Raw genomic sequence first — 16330 nt, 5'->3', positions numbered from 1 at the left:
TTTCATTGTTCCATCAGTTTTTGTTAAAGTTTCACTCCATCAGAGTGGATCACTGTATATTTAGAAGCTTTTATAAGTCCAGAACTCAAGTATCTCAGTGCCAAAAAATATGACGAGGTCTACAGATATGTGGGGATTGATACTATATTGGCAGCCATATTGGTATCAACTGATAAAGGTGACTCTTTAATGTTATCCATATAGGTAAAATGGGCTGATATATTTAAGCTGATAAATTAAAGCCAAATTGCAAATGCCTATTGCTCTATACAGATAAATTAATATGTCAGGTCTCACTGACATTTTTTTTCTTTATTTTTACGTTTTAGATTTTTTTTTCTTCATACTAGGCCTATACTGTGCTTTTCAAATAACTGTGGGGTAAAAAAGAGCCTTTTTCCTAATCGGTCCAAATGTAGATCAATATCTAAAATCAGCCAGAATGTAGGTTATCTGCTTCAAAATATAAATATAATTTTATTCTTAATTGTCTGTCAGTGTGTATATGTTTTAGAAGTCTTTCGCAATCTACTTTTTTTTAGCATCTTACACCTTGAGCACTACATTAAGGCACTGTGTCAGATTAAAATTTAGAATATTAAACCATGGTAAAATAAAACTACACATATATGGAAAGACATAATGGAAAAACATAAATGTAAATATTTTAAAGTTAAAGTTTTTAGTCACGCATTTGAGTTTTCATCATTAATCATTGCTGGCACTTCCCTAACAAAGACTTTATTTTACATTGTTCCTTGACTTAAGAATTTTTTTTTAACCCTGAAATGTATTTGTTTCTTTTCCTTATCAGTTTGCTATTACTTCCTGTTTTCACTAGTTATTCTCTTGCAGAGTTGCACGCACAGGGCCTCTCTACAACAGTCTATTTTGCCTTTCCAGGAATTGTCAATATATAGACAACTTCCTAGATCCTGGATATGTGATTTCCAGTCTTTTTTTAACTGTCAGATATGGAAGCTGTGTTTACGTGTTAGAATAATCGCTTTTCCTCTTCTCTCTTTCCTTTGACCCCCCCCCCTGCTCAATCTCTCCTTCCTCTCAGTGGATGGTCCAGGAGCCGCACAAAGGGGCCAACTTCTTCGGCTGCATTGGGAAGGATAAGTTTGGGAAGATCCTTAAGGAGAAGACAGAGGAGGCCCACGTGGATGCCCACTACTACGAGCAGAGCGAAGAGCCCACGGGGACCTGTGCTGCCTGCATCACTGGCGACAACAGGTCAGCCACCCCTTTCCTCTAGGGAGGGCCCTTATCGCTTCCTCAGGATAGCACCCCCCCTGCACACACACAGTGTGCATTCACACACCCCACCTCACTATGCGTTGGGACTCGCTGTTCCCTTGACGGCTGTTCTGCTCTTTTCCGCCAGAGCTCTTGATTTATTTATTTGCCGGGGTTAGATCAGCACAGAGGTATTTTGATACACCACATGACTTGGCCCTGAAGGGTGCTAGATTCCATGACTGAGCAGATATGTGAAACTGCTTGGGCCGAATTACGTGCTGCCTACACATTTGAACGGAGCAGATTGATGTGTTTATTTAAGTGTCACTTACAATTTCTCTGCTTGCGAAGAAAATGCTATGGTAAGCATGGAAGCTTATTGACTAATCTGTAATCGTATGAACTCTGAGGATTTGTTCAAATGAACACCAGGTTTTAAGTTCTGATGGACCGCTGACATATTTTTGGAGCTTGCCCAGATAATCTTAAAAAAAAAAAAAGTTATATTAGGGAAAAAAAATCTGGCACCATGGATATTAGGATTAGAAGTTGTAAGGAGTTTAATTATTTTGAATTTCTTTCAATGTTTGTGGTTCCTTAAGTTCATTAATGATTCTTTTAGCACTTTGTAAGAAATATTTAGTAAAAAATAAACTAAAATACTTACTTTTAAACAGAACAGATGTAACAAATCCGAAATAATGATTTTTTTATAATACATTTTTAATTATTTAATTCTTTATTAATTAATTATTAAATGTAGTAATTTAATTGTATTCAATTTAATTGTTTAAATAAGTTCCATATTTTTTGCAATTATAGTTATTATACTATTATTTATGTTTATTTATATTATATATGTTTACATTTTATAGTATATATATATATATATATCTCAGACATGACAAAATTAATATCTTTCAGTTCAGTTTGTTGAGTCTTGTAAATGAGGTTAATTCAGTAACCACACTGGCTGATTCATATTTTGATTCCCTAGAAAGAACTGGCTCAAAAGAGTCGATTTGTTAAAAAAATCAGACTGTATGTGCCCATATGTACCTGCATACCTAGACGCTACGCCACTGAATATAATAAAAAAACCATGGCAACAAATGGTTTTTTTTTTAAGTCAGTTTAAGAAGTTTAAGAAGTTGAAACAACTTTCACAGTCAATTTGATTCAACTTGACTCATGTTTAACCGTTGCTTCTTGTCATTGTAGGCTTAGGCTACTTTTTTCAATACATTTTAATGAATATACAAATTAATCAAATGAATTGTATTTATTTTTTATTACATATTGTTCATTCATTTATTTTTAACACCGCACCCCCAGCACCCCCATTTTTTCGTGGGCGACACTCCAGGGGGTGCTGCAGCACCCCCAGCACCCCTACTTCCCGCGGTAATGTGTATGTTTCGTGCTGTAAATTCACAACAGCACTGCTTAGTAGTAGTGCAGGAAACTGTATTTTGGAGCTTGACAATTATGGTCGCTATAAACTGTTTTTATGTGCTTAGGAGTTCTTCAAAGATGTTTTGGGATTCATTGAAAAACATACACACTTTAATTATGACATCATTTTCATTTCTGGGAGGACTATTCCTTTAATGAAAAAAGCATGCATCTGCAGGGGCACCGGTGTCAGTGATATCAGCTGAATAATAGATGCTCCTCTGAGGCAGTCGTGATCGTTCAGGTGGTGATCTGCATTTGTTTTGCATGTTGTCAGCCATGCTATTGCCTTTTAATCAGAGCTGCTAACAAAACTATTGTAAGTGTGTGTGTACGTGAGCAACCGCTCACAGGTGTGTCCTCTCTGAGCCAAGCTGTCAAATGAGAGGCATTGCAGATCATCCTGGTCACTTTATTGTGGATTTATGCATTTGCTGTAACAGAATTGATGTTGAGTGAGTGTTTATGAAAGCAAATACTAAGATAGTGTTCTCCAGGTATTATAGACCACCTCGGCGTACACATATAGTCATATAATATATGTTTAAAAGGTCCCATGTAACCAGTGAAGATATGAAATTCGAGAAGGAGATTTATGAGAGCTGGTCTCTTTGTTTAGACTGTCATAGAGTTAGTGTGAGCGGGCTATACATTAGAGACTGTCTGAAAGAGCAGCGGCTTGTAGAGCTGTCAGCCTTGGCCTTATGAGACTCTTCTCATTAGCACCTCACCTGTCAAAGCAGACCCTTTCATTACAGGAGACTCGCAGACCTGCAGCTCAAGGCCTGAAAGCGGTTTGATCAATATCTTCCTCGATACTTTCTCCCTCCAGCTACGCAGCGCACCTGTACTCAGCCGCCAGACGAGAAACGGTGTTAAAAGGCCACTGATTTCAGACCGGTTTGAGGGGGGAGGGAGAGGTCACGGGTCTACAGCCTGCAGCGAGAGGTCTGCCCTTCCTGTCTGTGCCGTAATGATAGCGTGGAGGAGAGTCCGACACAATCTGCCTGGTCAGATCAGCGTGACTCTGCCACTCGAAATGCTTATTATGCCTTAATGGATTTGATTTTGATTAACATGGTGACATCAAGCCGGAGGGTGTCAGATCAGCATCTTGCATGTTCCTCTGTGAAAATTACAATCAGATGCTTTTTTTTTGCGTCAAGAAGGCTTGATGTTTTATTAGATGTGGATACACATGGTAGAGATGAACAATATGTTGGTGCCACATTGGTTATCGGCTGACTTTTGTTTTTTGTTTTTTAAATGCATCACATTTTTTTCATATTTAGTGATCAATTCCATCTGAATATTTTTTCAGATTGAAAAAAAAAAAGATTTCTATTTTAAATAAATGCCGTTCTTTTTAACTTTATGCAAGAATCCTGAAAAAAAAGTATCACAGGTTCCAATAAAATATTATGTTTCCAACATTGATAGTAAGTCTGCATATGAGAATGATTTCTGAAGGATCATGTGACACTGAAGACTGGAGTAATGATGCTGAAAATTCAGCTTTGCATGACAGGAATAAATTATATTTTAAAGTATATTAAAAATAGAAAACTGTTGTTCTGTTTTTCTGTACTTTTGATCAAATAAATGCAGCCTTGATGAGCATAAGAAACTTAAACAAAAAAACATTAAAAATCTTACTGATCCCAAACTTTTGAACGGTGGTGTATATACACACACACACACCGAGAGAGAGAGATTAAAATCCCCTTTTTGCTGTCATCTACCACTCAAAGAAGATCTTAAAGACACTAATAATTTTAAGTGAAATCTTTAGTAAAGTTAAAAATGAATAATGAACATACACATTTCATAATATTGTGATGCTTAAATTATCTCTCTCTCTCTCTCTCTCTATTTTTCAGTTTTTCTTTTTTAATAAATCTGCAAAGATGTCAACAATTCTGTGTTTTTCTGTCAATATGGGGTGGTGTGTGTACATTAATGAGGAAAAAAAATTAACTTAAATGATTTTAACAAATGGCTGCAATATAACAAAGAGTGAAAAATTTAAGGGGGTCTGAATACTTTCCGTACCCACTGTATATATATATATATGGAAAAAGTTCAAACTTAAGCATTTTATGTAAAACTTAATCATGTTATGGCCGATAATAAAATTAAAATGATTATCAGCTTTTTGCACTGGCCAGAATTTTAATATCCCAATTACATAGTAAACAGATTTCCTCAGAGATATAGAAAAGGATGTATGATGTGGACATATTGCAGGCTGAACTTGAAACCTGCATCACCCACATGAGTAATGTTGCTCTGTGTCTTGATCATGTGCACTATGCGCTACAACACAGCTCCAACAGGCAAATCAAATTTGTAAGCCAGAAATAATATATATGTGTATATATAATAACATTTATATTCTCTTGAAGCCTTTTTAACAAGCATGCACCTGTTCATAAATTCTCTGTGTCTGCCTTTTCTATCAAACCTCTTCACTTTTCCTCCAGAAGCCATAACCGCAGGTCTATTGATTCTCATTTGTGGCCTGGCTGTGCATAGCAGTGTTTCTTCTCTAAGGCTAATGCTGCTTCATTGTAGCGACTGGCCTGTTGGGACCGCATCCTCTCAGTAACAAGTGAATAATGAGAGTGGTTGTTTTTCAAAGTGGAATTAGTTGTTTTTGTTGATACGAGGACCACCGGGAGGTTAATGGAGAAACAGCAGTCCCGGTGGACGTTTGCAGTTCTCCTGCATTATTGATTTGTTTGTTCATTTATTTATGGGAAAGGTCTTGTAAGGCATTTGTACTTAAATAAAAAGAAGAGAAATAAAGAAAAAAGTGTGCTGATATTTAATTCTGGCAGAGCTGACACTAAGCAGCTGTTTAGAAAACCATAGTCCATATGTTAGCCGTATTCCGCCTACAGCAATTTACAAAGGTACAGCAGCAGCACGTTTCACTCCGTGAAGGAGCTACATAATTTACACAATCACCCTGAAGATAAAGTCGGTTTCTCAACCGCATTATGTGGTTTGTTTCATATAAAGCCATTTAAGAGAAGGAAATGGGCACTGTTGTTATGAGAAATAGACAGTGCCTTTGGGTCGTATAATGATGATAATTTAAAGATACAATTTTTCTCCAAAACCTTCTGGAGAGAAATGCATTTGTGAAACATTTTATTTTATGTATTAAACTACTTTCTTTTTTTTTTTTTTTCTTGCTGGACCATTTGTCTTGCTGGATTTTTTTTTAGATACCCACCAGCATTTAACTGAACCCATGCTATTTATTTATTTCACACTACTACTCTTGAAATTTATAAAATACTGTACAATGTATAAAATAAAATACTTTAAAAAATTACAAATATTGAATAATTTAAATGTTTTTAATTTATTGCAATTCTGAAATTATATTTCCATAATGTAACACCATTATGTAATATTCAGGCACTTATTTTGCTGGAAAATATAATAGTTGACCCTAGTTTATACTCTGACAGTGACTGTAGTTTTGTGTTTTTGCTGTCTGTTAGGTCTCTTGTTGCGAATCTTGCAGCCGCTAATTGCTACAAGAAGGAGAAACACCTCGATCTGGAGGAGAACTGGAAACTTGTTGAGAAAGCCCAAGTTTACTACATCGCTGTAAGTAGAAATGCCTCTCTTGACACTTTTGCCTTTTTTGCAGTTTGTCACCTCATGATGCGGAGTGTTAAAATTGAGTTTTTCAAGTTGTTGGCAGTTTGCTTATTCTTCTCTGAGCCAAACTCAGAAAAATCAGATTGCAGAGGGTGCAGCTTTTTCCTCTTGGTGAAGGATGAGAGATTTTATTTGGATGTGTGTTTGCAATTGTGATCTAATGGTAGAAACACTGTCATCTAGAGTATGTAACTTCTGTTCCAAACCCTACACTGCCACGATGCATGAAATCCCGAAGGGCCGTAACTGGTACTGGAAGGTGGGGGATGGAGTCTGAAGCGCAGTCCTTAAAAAAATAAGTTTGTCTAAGCACTCGTCCGCTCCGCTAGTCAGCTGTGCTGGTTAATTCGGAGTACACACCACAAGAAGAGATAGATGCAAGAAGCCACTGCTCGTAATTACCGGTAATCAAGGTTGGTGTGAAACGAGCGACCCCATTACACTCCGACCTTATTGTTAATGAGCCATTGCAAATGTGATTGGAATGGCTCTCCATGTGGGTCTGTACCTGCTGTAAGCTCCATTCATTGAGGGAAAGTCTGGCATCCGCACCGGCTCGGACATCATTTGTTGAATACCTGTATTGTAGGACTGTGATTAACCACGAAGCAGGAGTCAGTCTTTGAAGCTCAATTTGGCAGCCATTGTAACGTGACACTCTAATCAAATCATTTTTGTCCCTGATTAAACGTTTTTCATCACGCTGCCGTTTGGTGAATGGGAAGCTCGAGGCTATGCATGAATATTGAGGAGCCGTTGCGTATTGACGGCCTTTGTGTTTTCAAACTTGGCTGAATAAGCCGATGTTCATGGGAAAGTGCCCTGATGGCTCTACCGCTTCATCGGCTTCTTGTCGCCGTCACTTCTTTTCAGCACGCTTGTTGCATAAGCGTGCAGACGCACAAGGCGCTCCACCGAACATCGAGATCCACATCAAGCTGTGCCCTTGGATGAATGGCTGTCCTCGATGGCAGAGAGAGAAAGCAAGCAAGCAAGCATATTCCAGTGTTTATTGAAAGTCTTGTCCCCGTTTTGTCAGCCCAGGCTTTTCGGTAGTGCTTGTTTGACAGCGATCCTTAGGGAGAGGTGATAGTTTCTGTTTTGGATGCCCTGCTCAGTTTGTCCGAGGCTCAAATTTCAGCTGAGATTGGAGTGCTGAGCGTCCCAGTGGGCTGGCTTGTTTTTCCTCCACAGGTCCAAACCGAGCTGTGAACGCAGCTTCTCCAGGTGCTCTGCAGGTCTCCGCTCCACAGACATGTTTAATGCATTTGGCCGAGCTGCACAGCCACTCCAGCCCTGCATTTTTCTTGTTCTCGCTCTCACACTTTCTGGCCAGAGGCGGGCCGGGGATGGTCGTGGAGTGTGAGAATTGATTATCCTGCCAGAGAAAGTTCATTACTGGAGTAGATCTTCTCCCACTTTAATGTTGGAGCGAACGTTCCTGAATTCTGCCCCTGGTCTAAGAGCGGTGTGCAGGTAGAGATGGACACGGTCCCTAAGGGAGCCGACTCGACCGCGACAGGTGCACCGACCGAGGTCTCGGCGGTTAAAGTCTCTATGAACTTCCTTTTTGTTCTACACGCACTTGTTTCTGAAGGGACTCCGGTGCTTGTTTTGGCTGTGCGTCAGATCTTGATTGTTTGAACTGAGAAACTGAAAACAAGCCGGTTGATCAAATAAACTGAGCACTCTTGTTCGTAGTCCTGCTGGTTATCTAGGAGTCTCTGTATTCAACTGACGCAGGATTATGTAAGCGATTTCCTCTTCCATATAACCATCACAGGCTGTGGCACCAGCCAGTCTGTCCTTGTTATACATCAAACCACATCTGTCTGTCTCTCTCTTCGTCTGTCTCGCTCTTTCTCTGCTGACCTTAAGTTTTTTTTGAGTATCTCTTTCTTTACTTGCACAAGGAGGCATAAGTTTTACCTTGTTATCTAATGAATATATTCTACACTAATTCATTAGGGCAGGGTAAAAATATAGATTTTCTGATTAATCGTGATCGTCATTTAAACAATTAATTTGATTTAACCATTAAATGTAGATATTGAGTCATAAAATCCTAACATTGATCTTTTACTCTATGTACAGCATGACCAGTGTAGTTTGATTCAAAAACAAAAGACTCAGACTATAAATGATTCTTTAGTGAATCAAAATCATGCTAGATCCATTTGAGTTGTTACTAATATCATTAAGTTGAATTTCAGCAATAGAATCTGTCTGTCTCTTGTTCTGTTTTCTTTCTACCATCTATCTATCATTGTATCATCTATCTATCATCTGTCTATCATCAAATATTAAAATATTCAATTACTGAATGTAGTTATGATGTTAATTGAGTAACTTGATGTTAATGTAGCTCTAATTGAATCAAATGGAGAATTGGTGAATCAGAATGGAAACAGGAAATGTATATTGATAACCGCCACTGTAATTCATCCACATTTTGGGTCTTCAGCATAAAAGCGATGAATTAAATCCCAGTTCATTTAAAATGCAAATATGTTGGATGGGTTTGTAGCGAGTTAGGCCGGATTTATCATTGGTGGCTATGCAAATATGTAATTGCCATGTAATTGGCAAGCGTGTGAGCCCATCTGTGAGATCACAATACAGTGGTGGTCAATCCTCAGCTCACCCCCTTAGAGAGCTCTTACACTACACTACACTGCTTCAGATCTGGTCCGATTCTCTCCTCCCTTGACATTATGGGATAGCACATTGTGACGGCACCCCGGTCCACTGCCAGAATTCTTATCTGTTATTTACGGAGTCATAGCCTTAGAATTGTACCGTATCATGGCATCAATCAGGACTGCTCCATTTTCCACCTAAGCACCTCTCGGTAACCAGCTAGATTTACTCGTTTAATGGTAAACAAGGACATATTGTGAATCGTAAGTGCAAAGGTCTGCTCTAGTCCTCGGCGGTGCATTTTGCTCAGATTTTTTTTTAAAGAGGGCTGAGTGGAGACCATCCAGCGCCATTTCCACTTAATGCACTGTGGCATGCTTCAGTGCAGTGATAAGGGAGGCCTCCTTGAGCGGTAATCTCCATTGACCTTGTGTTCAGAGTGGAAGACATCCCTGTGTGAACATGAAACCATGCAACTCGCTCACTTTAACCTCAGGGATTGATTTTAATTTACCCTGATGGTGTTCTATTGAGAGGATAGATATGCATTTCCTGAAGGAAATACCAGTGCTTGCAAGGCATAAGAATAATAGTGGCACAGGTTTAGGCGAAGTCTTAGGCTGTGGTTCTGCATAACTGAAATGCTAAATTATTGGCGGGTTCTTGTTTTATTGACATTCAGGGCACAACTTTTTATTAGTCAGCTGCTACTTAATCAACATCACTGCAAAGTAAAGGCAATTAAAAGTAATTATAAATATCTGCAAGGAGAGCACAACTAATCACATAATGATTCAGAATACAAATATGTGTGTGTATATATTACACGTTACATAATATATAGTAATATAATATATAAATATATAATAAAGACAACAATACCATATATACATATACATATACACATACAGTATACATATATATACACACACACACACACAGATATTTTTAATGGTGTTGTTTTTATTATTATTATATATATTACTATACATTATGTAATATATTTTTAAACGTACAAATTATATCATTGTTATTTTTAATAAAGTAATTGAAAATTATATATATGTATTTATATACTTTACATTGATATATTAGTACATATTACATATTTTATAGACACTATAAATATTATATTACTATTAGTTTTTATAATAAGTTTTTATAATTATCTATATAATTTATCTTAATAAATTGGTATATTTCATTACTATTTTCTAATTGTAGTATATATTACTTTTGTCATTATTTTGATTAAAACTAAAATATTATCTGTTTGTAGTATATATTACATTTGTCATTATTTTGATTAAAATAAAAATATTTTCAACAAGTAAGTTTTAAAATAAAAATTAAAACATAAATATGTAGTAATGAAATTTTTTTTTTTAACTCTCTAACAGTGTGAAAGCTGAAATTATCTATAAAAATGCAGTTTGGATTCACACTGTAATGTCGTTCAGGCCACATTAATTGCAAAAGTTATACTTTTACACTAACTATAACAAAACCCAAGCAGAGTGTTTGGGGAATATCAATACTGTGCCGCCTTGCAAGCTCTGTAAATATTAACAGCAATACTCTCGATTGTTGTTCCCCTCCCTCTTTCCTCAGTTTCATTCATCTGTAAATCAGATTAGCGTGAGGGAGTTTGTGTGGTAAAGCACTGATTAATGATTCCTGCTGCTGACTCCCAGCGTGCCCGCTACCGAAGGGTGCAATTGGACGAGAGGAGAGTTAATAGAGGCTCAGGCCGGGCCAGGCAGCGCGCCGCTCTGCCACGATTTATTCATATTTACATTGATAACTGCCAGTGTCATTATTTTTAACTAAATAATTTAAAGGGCATTTTCATTAATTGAAATTAAATCAAGCTGAAATTAAATAATGTAAGTATTACATGAAAAAACTGAGTATATGATAATGTTTTTTTTATTTTTTTATTTTTATTATTATGGGCCTACTGTACCTCCAAACCATCCTACTTGTCCTACTTGTCATAAACATAAAGCACAAATGTATTGTGTATTACACCTGAGTACTAACCTCAACGTGTCAGTCTTCTCTGCTCTGAGTGAACACAGAGTCTCTGAAGGCACAACTGTTCTCTTAAAGAGACAGGAGCATTTAAATGTGTGCACACAGTCACGTTATGGGGGAGGGAGAAAATAGAAACAGTGGGTGTGATGAAGTGTGAGAGAGATGAAGATAATTAAAAGCGGGGCCCGGCGGGCCTCTGAGGCCCCAGCTGCTGATGGTTCTAGAGCAGCCCAGGGACATAAAAGAGGAGCTCTTGACACTTGCAGGCGTTTGCCAGTTCCACTGAGTGGATGCTTCGTCCAGGGAGGATGTGGCTCTGCCGCGGAGGTAGCTGTGAAAGGAAGTGTCACCTGTAGAAAAAAAAAACACTCATTCTCTCTCTCTCGGTCTGTTTTTTCTCTAACACTATCTATAGCTCACTTTTCACATTGTGCATTTGCCTAGCGTGAGCTTTCAGACCTGTAAGTGCTATGGTGCACACAAAGCAGGTTGAGCTACGTCTAAAATACTGTCAGCAGAGCAGGAGAGAGAGGCCATTAACTGATACAGCAAGCAGTATGGCAGCCTACACCCTGAAGTGGCATTATTCTCTCTCTTTTTTTCTCCATCACCCTCTCCCTGTGCTTTTTTTTCCTCGTCCTTTTTTCACCAATCAGACATCAGAGTTCCCTGGCAACAAAATTGGGCACTGGGTTGGGGGTTGGTTGTATTTCATACTCATAATGACACCTCGTTCACAAGGGCTCTGCCGATGATTTCAGCGAGGTGACTCTCAATGCCATCCCTCCCACGTAGGTATCGCTGCTTTCGCTCACACACACACACACACACACGCTCGCACTCAGGCAGCCCTCCTGCTGACCTTGAGCTGAATCTGGCGTCAGCTGCCCGCCAAACTGTGTCCCCCACCCCACTCCACTCCACCCAGAAAGATCACACAATGCAAATCCAGCTAGTGAGGGAAGGAAAATGACTGGCAGCCGCCCCATCACTGCAGGCTGGTGACTATGCTGGATTGCTCCGATGAAATTTAATTAGTACTGCTTACTAGGGTTGTCACAATACCAGTATTTTAGTAGTCGATACTAGTAGCAGTAAAATTTCACTGTTCTCTTTGTTACCACAACAAGAAATGAATGTGCATAACCAAGCTTCATTTATTGAAGTTAAATATTATTAAAATTTTAACAAATAAAACTGAAAGTACTATTACATTACATTATATTCATTCTCCAAGCTGCTTGTCCGGAGTAGGCTCACAGAGATGCTGAAGAATAAACATATGCATAAACATTCTTAATTTATTAAAGATAAATATTGATATTAAAAAAAACAAATAACATGGTAAGTTATATGTAGCCTTATAAGTATTCTATTATTAGCTTATTTTATAGTTATTTTTTATTTTTTTTATTATTATAATATTTTATTTTTTCAAGTAATTATTCAAGTAAACAATCAATAATAATAAAAACGAAACCATTGCAGGTAAATTTTCATTACATTTTATCACTTGTTGGAAAATGTATTATTTATGCTTCAAATAAATAAATTAATAGATAGACAGATTTCTTTGCTTACATTTAATTATTATTAATTATTCAAGTAAACAAACAATAAAAAAACATTGCAGGTAACTTATTAATAATGTTCATTGTTTTCCCTCTTTGTCTATTAAATCTATTTTTCATCAAAAAATTATCTAATATAATATAATAAATCTAATCTAATATAATATCATTAATATAATATAATATGTAAACAAAGTTAGTCTGTCTTAAGTGAATATAAACAGGCAGGACATCGGATCCAATCAAAATATTAGTGCATTTTGACTAGAAAAATGCTCACGTTTTCTTCGTGTAAAATTTTGTCATTTACAAGGCTACATTCACTCTTTGTAAACCTTGTAAAGGAGATTTGTGAATGCACTTCATGTTGATTTGAATTAGTGTTTGATTGGAGGTGGTTGCCAGCCACGCCTCTGTCTCCATGTTGCTGGCCGTGGAGATCTGCCATACTGTATGCGTGAGTCATGCTGTCAGTCAAATGGCTTATTTAGCTTTTCTGTGGTCTGTGAATCTCATGCCTGTGGGGAGTGTGATACGTTTCTGATATCCTAACAAGTCAAATCAAGCCACCTTTATTTATATAGCACTTAATACAATACAGACAGCTTCAAAGCAGCTTCACCGTAATAAACAGCAAAATAACCGAATCAATGATGCAAACTTCATCAAATATGAGACAACACAGAGGAAGCATTTTGTGGCCCAGACTGCTGTATCAAGGGAGAGACCAAATTAGTCATAAACCCTTGCTAAATGAATCTATCAATTTCACCTAGTAATAATGTTGCACTTATAATCTGTTTACCATTTTATTATTTTTCGCTAATAGCAGTCAGTAATGGTGAGGTCCTACATGATGATAAGAGCCTAATTGTACAATTATACGCACGTTGCATCTTAACCATTAGCCTCGCTGCCCCCTTTTACCAATTTGTTTATGAATGCATAGCGCAAACACAACAGCAGCCAGTTAGGTATTATTTGCCATGTGTCTAATTTGCTGCGAATCAGGAAGGCATTTGTGCTGGTTGGGTATAGGAGGCTGTTTACCCGGCGGAGACATGTTTGCAGTATAATTGAAGCATCATTAGCTGACGTGAGCACACATGGGGTTGTGTGTTATAACGTGACGTTATGGCATCTCCTTTGACGACTTGTGATTGGATTTCAGTCACATTTCTTCACTGGATACATCTGTGTCAGTGTGTCTCTGTGCACTACCATTTAAAAAATTGGGTTTAGTACTTTAGAAATGAATACTTTTATTCAGCATGGATGCAATAAATCAATCAAAAGTGACAGTAAAGACATTTATATTATTACAAAAGATTCCTGTTTCTTGACCAAATCAGCATTTTAAAATGATTTCTGAAGGATCATGTAACACTGAAGACTAAAGTAGCATTGCCATCACTTTAAAATATATATGCTATCATTTTAAAATATATATTATATACACACTGTCGTTCAAAAGTTTGGGATCAGTAAGATTTTTTGTTTTTTAATGGAGTCTCTTCTGCTCATCAAGGCTGTATTTATTTGATCAAAAATACAGAAATATTATTGCAATTTCTAATATTGGCTTTCTATTTTGATATACTTTAAAAATCATTTATTTCGGTGACGCAGTGCTGAATTTTCATCAGACATTACTCCAGTCTTCAGTGTCACATAAATACTGTCCTTTTGACTTTTTATTCGTCAAAGAATCCTGAAAAAAGTATCACAGGTCCCAAAAAAATATTAAGCAGCACAACTGTTTCCAACATTGATTATAAATCAGCATATTAGAAGGATTTCTGAAGGATCATGTGACACTAAAGACGATGCTGAAAATTCAGCTTTGCTTCACAGGAATAAATTCTATTTTAAATTGCAATAATATTTCACAAAATTACATTTTTTTTCAGTATTTTTGATCAAATAAATGCAGCCTGAGCATAAGAAACTTCTTTAAAAAAAACATTAAAAAATCTTAATGATCTCAAACTTATTATTATAAACTTATAATAATAATAATAATAATAATATATGAATATTATTAATATCAATAATATATGTATTATTTTATATATTCAATTATATATTATTGATGTATTAGATACTGTATATTAAAATAGTAAACAATTAATTAATTAACAGTCAATTAAAATTGATAATATTTCCCATTTTACTGTATTTTTGATCAAATAAATGCAGCCTTATTTCAAAACTTTACTGACCAAATGCCCAAATGTGGTTTGAGTGATCAAATCACAAAACATTTTGTGACTTTCTGTTCTTTCGTTGTCCTCCAATTAAGCCAGTTTTTTTTTTTTTTTACTTTTCAATGAGCACCATAATTGACCCTTTCATGAATATTTTTTACAGGTGAGGCCGGCAGGTTTAGTACATTTGCGAGGAAATTTTCAGAAAAGCGAGTGCTCTCCAAAAGTTCCAGTAAATGCACATACTCAGAGGAACGGCACTCGAGCACAGTCGATGCCTCTAAAGTGTACACACACTCTCACGCTCATTGCTGTAAACCTCCTTCAAACACAAACCTTTCCTGTCGCTGAATAGGACTCGAAACGATCAAAGCCTCGTGGAGTCGCGTGTTAGATGAACGTTTGATCCGACGGAGTGCTCTCCACGGCCAATGGAAACCCCTCTTCCTGCCTGTGCCCCCGGGGAGGAAGCGACTGGCTGAGAGGTCAGGCTAATATTTAGAGATGATAAGTGGATACCGCTGGAGGTCTCTAGGCCTCTTGTTAAGGGGTAGTTACCCGGCTCTGAGAAACCCCTCCTTCACGCCACCTCAGACACGGGATAGCTGCTCTACCAGACACTCCAGCTGAAACATTCATGTGCCGCGGCCGTGAAATTGCCACGAGTAGATGAAGTGCGGAGACACCCGAGTTGCAGCTGATTGTTTTTTAATGCGCTGAGCATTGAGACTCGCGCATTACTACACAGATCCTAGTATGAGAAGGGGATGAGTTCTCCGATATGACAGGATCAATAAAATATCACAGAGTGTTAAATACTGTATCAAGTACATGCTGAGATCTAGCTGAATGAGGCAGGCGTTTCGAAACACGGTGAATGATTCAAACGCTAAATGACATTGAATATATCTCGTTCTATTGACCTCATTCTGGAGTTTGTTTAGAATCCTTCCCCTCGGGTCGATCGGAGACTTGGCACCCAGCGTAGGGCTACCTGACAGTATCGCCCTGAACTTCTCTTCACCCGTGTTTGTACGGCTAAAGGCCATATTAAGGTATGCTTAATACTGTTTTTTCCTAAGATTTATGAGCACTTTTGGGGCCCCAAAGAGAAGAGATGAAGTTTCCTTCAAAGCCACAATTCACCTCGTTGTTTATTAGCGGCGGCGGTTGGGTTGGCGGATCCCAGCTATGTGTGTGAGAAGAGTTAGAGTAACACTGTGCAGATGTTTGGGCATGGAGCAGATGTCAAGAACGGGGGTTTGGGGAAGGAGGGATTTGCACTTCTCTCAGAGCGATTGCTCGTTTTACATCAACTGCAATTGTTGATGGGTAATGATGTGCACGTTTACGCAAATCCCTTCTTATGTGTGTATCTACAGCCCCAATGTGGACCCACTTGCATCTAGCTTAAGCACTGACATTTTTACAAAAAGCAAAAGAGGTTGTAGGTTTTTTTTTTTTTTCTCTTGTACACCAGAGCTCGTCCCCCCCCCC

At 37.6% G+C, this 16330-nt stretch overlaps 1 protein-coding gene across 1 annotated transcript in view; it reads left to right on the top strand.

Annotated features, from left to right (window-relative positions):
- LOC107726968 (adenosine kinase-like) overlaps positions 1-10759 on the top strand; it is a 51552-nt gene extending 40793 nt beyond the window's left edge. Inside the window, exons 3-5 of the mRNA XM_016536679.1 lie at positions 1067-1239; positions 6216-6324; positions 10630-10759. Of these exons, the coding sequence (XP_016392165.1) occupies positions 1067-1239; positions 6216-6324; positions 10630-10677 (330 nt within the window). The 3' untranslated portion in view covers positions 10678-10759. The remainder of the gene's footprint in view (positions 1-1066; positions 1240-6215; positions 6325-10629) is intronic.
- Positions 10760-16330: the final 5571 nt, after the last annotated feature.

This window comes from Sinocyclocheilus rhinocerous, unplaced genomic scaffold (genome assembly GCF_001515625.1).
Source record: "Sinocyclocheilus rhinocerous isolate Xijiao unplaced genomic scaffold, SAMN03320098_v1.1 scaffold1868, whole genome shotgun sequence".
Lineage (NCBI taxonomy): Eukaryota > Metazoa > Chordata > Actinopteri > Cypriniformes > Cyprinidae > Sinocyclocheilus > Sinocyclocheilus rhinocerous.
The sequence above is the reverse complement of the archived record's forward strand: the minus strand, read 5'-3'. Positions and strand labels throughout refer to the sequence as shown.